The sequence below is a fragment of the Primulina tabacum genome, chromosome 1 (assembly GCF_025594145.1).
Source record: "Primulina tabacum isolate GXHZ01 chromosome 1, ASM2559414v2, whole genome shotgun sequence".
In the NCBI taxonomy this organism is placed as follows: Eukaryota; Viridiplantae; Streptophyta; class Magnoliopsida; order Lamiales; family Gesneriaceae; genus Primulina; species Primulina tabacum.
The window spans coordinates 32,434,244-32,439,668 of record NC_134550.1 but is presented as its reverse complement, the minus strand read 5'-3'; the positions used below and the strand labels follow the sequence as shown (position 1 = coordinate 32,439,668).

The 5,425-nt window shown below is 37.2% G+C and overlaps 1 protein-coding gene across 1 annotated transcript; it reads right to left on the bottom strand.

Annotated features, from left to right (window-relative positions):
- Positions 1 to 4,061: 4,061 nt before the first annotated feature.
- On the bottom strand, positions 4,062 to 4,732 carry LOC142507859 (RNA-dependent RNA polymerase 2-like). Its single transcript, XM_075619515.1, has 2 exons — positions 4,458 to 4,732; positions 4,062 to 4,344 (listed from the first exon to the last, which is right to left on the bottom strand). The coding sequence occupies exons 1-2, from the start codon at positions 4,730 to 4,732 to the stop codon at positions 4,062 to 4,064; spliced, it is 558 nt and encodes a 185-aa protein (XP_075475630.1).
- Positions 4,733 to 5,425: the final 693 nt, after the last annotated feature.

Genomic DNA, 5,425 nt, shown 5'->3' with positions numbered 1-5,425 from the left:
GGCAATGTGGAAAGATATAAGGCTCGTCTTGTCGCTAAAGGCTTTACACAGAAAGAAGGCATTGATTATAAAGAGACTTTCTATCTGGTTTCTTCGAAAGACTCTTTAAGGATTATAATGGCTTTGGTGACGCATTTCGATCTTGAGCTTCATCAGATGGATGTAAAGACTGCGTTTCTAAATGGTGACATTGATGAAACGATTTATATGGTGCAGCCAGAAAATTTTGTGTCCAAAGACACAAATAATATGGTTTGCAAATTAAAGAAATCCATCTATGGGCTCAAGCAAGAAGCATCTCGACAATGGTATTTCAAATTTCATCAAGTGATCATCTCGTTTGGTTTTGAGATGAATTTGGTCGATGATTGTGTGTACCATAAGTTCAGTGGGAGTAAGCATATTTTTCTGGTTTTATATGTTGATGACATTCTGCTCGCTAGGAACGATATAGAGTTGTTGCATGAAATCAAGAGATTTCTAGCTAAGAATTTTGAGATGAAGGATCTTGGTGATGCATCTTTTGTACTGGGTATTCAGATACATCGGGATCGTTCTCGGGGTATTCTTGGATTATCTCAGAAAGGCTATATCGAGAAAGTTCTCAAGCGATACGGGATGCAAGATTGTAAACCAACAGATACCCCTGTGGCTAAGGGAGACAAATTTAGTCTCAAACAATGCCCAAAGAATGATTTTGAGGAAAAAGAAATGCAGAACGTTCCCTATGCATCTGCAGTGGGGAGTCTGATGTATGCTCAGGTTTGTACACGTCCAGATATTGCGTACGTGAGACAGGAATGTTGGGACGATATTTAAGTAATCCATGAGTGGAACATTGGAAAGCAGTCAAAAGGGTTTTACGGTACCTACAGAGAACAAAAGATTACATGCTCATATATCGGAGGTTGGATCAGCTTGAGATCATTGGGTATACCGACTCCGATTTTGCTGGATGCCAAGATAGTATGAAATCTACGTGGGGCTACATCTATCTCCTTGCTGGAGGTGCCATTTCCTGGAAGAATGCTAAACAGTCACTTATAGCCTCTTCCACCATGGCAGCTGAGTTTGTAGCGTGTTATGAGGCATCCAATCATGGAATATGACTGCAAAATTTTGTCACGGGACTGCGCATTGTTAATGGCATTGAAAGGCCACTAAGATTACATTGTGACAATAAATCAGCAGTTATGTATTCCAATAACAACAGGAGCTCGACGAAGTCAAAACACATTGACATCAAGTTTCTGGTTGTTAAAGAAAGAATTCAGAGTGGAAAGTTGTCTATTGAGCATATCGGTACAAACTTCATGGTTGCGCATCCGCTTACTAAGGGACTACCACCCAAACAGTTTCATGAGCATACTGCTAGTATGGGTGTTATGTCAATTGAGGAAATCCAGTTTTAGTGGGAGTTTGTTGTTTTAAATGCTTTTCAGTTGTAGACATTTTCAGTTACAGTTATGTAAATTTATTTTCTGCAGAAATAAATTTCAAGTTAAGTCACACTCTAATTATGACTTAAAGTTTGATCTCGATAAGGTTAAAGGGAGGACCAGTTGGAAATAGGCATGTTACGGTCACATTGCATGAAATTTCCATGCTACACATCTACTTCATGATCCATGTCATTCAGTTGTGTTGGCATATGTGACCATTGATGGGTCTAGTTACATTGAGTGTAGCGAAGACTGCTTTGATCCTATGTTGATGTGATTGATGGACCGGATTGGTTATAGATACATTTCGGAATGACAACAATTTTGAGCACATAAGGTTATTTTCACAAACATAATTATAAAGTTGCACATATAGCCCAAGTGGGAGATTGTTGAATCAATTATTTATATGGGCTTATATGTGAATAATTATGTGTTGTGGGTTGTCTATTAAGTTGAGCCCAAAAAAAAGTGATCAAATAATGGTTCGGGTTATTGGGCTTTAATGTATCTAATAGGTTGTGGGCCTTTAATGTGTAGAGACATAAGTGTAATTTCTGTTTTTATGATGGGCTAAAACAGAAATATCAGAAGATATTGGTAAACATTATCTATAAATATGGGTCATGGTCCCCAGATCTCGCGTTGTCACTTTCACTATTCTCTCCTCCATTAAGAAAATAGTTCTGAAGAGAAACTAAAGGATTCTCTCAAGGAAAGAGCGCGTAGATCTGGAAGATCAAGACACGTTTTAAAGAATTCAGGATTATGGCTTCAGGTACGCTTCCGCTTAAGATTTCAGTCAAATTCTTGATGATTTATCATGATGGATTCTGCGGTTTATGGGTTTTCCCCAACATTCAGAACATACGACAATAAACCAATCAATATATAGTAATGAATTATGATTTATGAGAGTTGTCTTATTTATTTTGTAAACATGAGACTAAAAAAATTGTAAACATGAGACTAACCCAAGGGTGGCTCCGCCCCTGCCTCTCGCGGAACTTTTCTTCTAGGTACGCCAAGGGTTCCATAGATCTCCGCAAGGACGGGCCTAGCATCGTTCAACAAGCGCCGCGCATGCTGACGAGCCCAGGTATCGTCTTCTTGAATTTTTTAGGTACGCCAAGGAATCCATGGGGCTTGTCTTCTTGATTTTTTTTTCTTTTTATTTACTTTTGAATTACTACGATAATTTTTTTTATATTCATATGATTTGAGGAATCTGGTTAAGATTCACGTGTTCTTTTTATTTCCATTCGTGTGATTTTTGTTAAAAGCTTAATTAATGTGAAGAAAGTATAGTGAAGATCTGATTATGGTAATTAAATAGTAAAAACTAAAAAAATTCATACCATCTTCACAGACACTACCTCGATGACACTACATCAAAGATGCATTTATAGGTAGAGATTCACAGTACTCGTGGGATTCAGTGAAAAAATAATAAATTTCAAGTATATTGATAAATATTCATCTTTACACATTTTTTGAGACAATGTTAGATATAACTAACATATAATGAAATGTGTTACTTGTCTCACATCGGTTGAATAAAATTCTTAGGATTTGCATATATGAGTTTGGACAATCCTCCTCCATTGAGCTAATTTTTGAGGTTGAGTTAGATCCAAGTTCCAATCTTAACATAGTATCAGAGCTCATGTTCCACCGTTATGTGTTGATTGTCCATAGTTGGCCACCCGTTTTGCCCAAAATTGGATCATTTGTAAACTTCAAGCTCCATATGTTCATTCTTGGGCGTGAGAGGGGTGTGTTAGTTGCTTCATATCGGTTGAATAAAATTTTTGGGACTTGCATATATGAACGTAGACAATCCTCTCCCTTGATAAAATATAAAGTTGATGCGGAAGTTGTGATTGATGGTCAAATCTGTAAGTTGAAACTTTCCCATCTCTTTATAATAATGCTAATGTATTTTAGGCATATATTATATATATTGATGAGTAAATTTAGGCATATTATTTGAGGATTCGTAGAATGGATATTTACAAATATTTTAATAAGGAATATAACTTACTTTCTGATTTTAAAATTGATTATCTAGTGATGTTTCAAAGATGATATTTTGGGCCGTCGTTGTCTATCAAATTGTTAACTCGATGAATATAAGTGATTATGCCTCTACAATTCGATTGTTGCAAAGATGTGATAAGAACGATTAGTAAATAGGTGAACAAAAAAAATGGTGGCTACGGAATTCCAATATCCAACAATTACAAAACTTTAACTACCATTTATTTTCCCGTCAATCGGCTGCCAAAAAATAATCCCTAGATCTAACACGTTATAAATATTTTTAGTATTATTTTTCTTATTCAATGTGGTCCTTATTCAATCCACGTCCATTTTCTTTTCTGATTAATTTTTGTTATTAGACACTCGTATAATTTATAACCCCAATTATTTATATCTATTTTTAAATGGTACCAGTTATATTTTTATAAATATCTACTTAAACATGTATTAATATATTTTTCCATTGTGATAGTTAAATATATCATAGGCACAATAAAAAGCCAATACCATTTAATCTACTTTTTAAGTCATTTCAAGTGTCATCACTCCAAGATACATGCTAAGTTTCTTTCTTAGTCAAATACCGTCTCCAAACGCATCATTTGTACACGATGATCTTCTTGCATACACGATGATCATACATCGTCTAGTCGACTTGATTTTCAGCAAGATTTCTCCCACAACCCAAGGAAATCCCAGGCAACACGAGCTGCCCTCCGAATAATTCGGGTGGTACGTTACATGATACCACGCAGATGCCAATTTCTCGCGTTCGCCTTCGCTGCTTTCGAACAACTCCTTGACATCCTTTGTCAAAGTCTTGACAAATGCCAAGATTCGGTGTTTCACCTCTCCATACCTGCGGGCGCTGCAAATAAGTCATTTTCCTGTACAGATTCCCTGTCAATATCTCAACTTCGCTATCAGCTCCACAGTAATTCTTCAGTGTACGTGCTCATTTTATCTATGTACTGTTCTTTGTGGCTTTCGGCGGTTTCAAGAAAGGTTTCATAGCCATCTACGATGAGATCAGGATCGTAAGCCTCGGCCAAGATCTTTTGGTAGGGCTCATCGTCTGGTTTTGTTTGTTGAACAAACTGGATGGTGACTCGGTATAGCTTGCCTAAAGCACCTTGAAATATATACATTGGCTTCTCCCACCTCTCCATGAAATCAGGGAATTCTCGTAGTTTCAGGAATCTGGGCATAACGGCTGGTGCTCCCGTTTTAGCAAAGTCGACAGCCATTGAGTGAAGGGTTGCTAGCTCGAGACATTTGGAACTTAATGCCTTGTCCGGCTCGCGATCTGCATGAACCAAGTGTGCAGTGGCGCCTAGAGTATCACCAAACAAGTAATCCACAAAAAATCTTTGAATTTCCTGAAAATTCAGGGAGTAATGTTACTTCTATCAGCCTACCCTGCAACGGGATGGAAATATAAAAAAGGTCATTTCTCGTTGTTGGAAATTTTAATCAATTTTAGAAGTTGAATAAAAATTATGTCTCATGAATGTGGGAGTGTCTTTTGGCTCTCCACATTTTTGAGTTAATTGAAGAGTTTTGGCTCTTCATATTCTCGAGTTAACGGGAAGATTAATTGAGTTAATTAATCTTGCATGACACTTGGTGTGCATTTTGGGGCTTATAAATAGTGGGTTCATTTCCTCATTTCAAACACATGAAAGTTTTATCTCTTTCAAGCACTCTCTTGCATTACATATTTGTATCTTTCCATTTGGCCTCCATTAAATCTCGGTGATAAAGTAAGGTACGTTTTCAGTTCGTCGTAGTAGTGTCTCGTGCTAAGTCACTGCTGGTTGTTCCGTTGTATCCTGGGAAACAGACGTCCAAGACGATCCTCGAAGCACATACAGGAGGGGACGAATCTGTTTTAAGGACACTGTACTTCGTACAGAGCTCGATTTGGTTTACTTCATTTA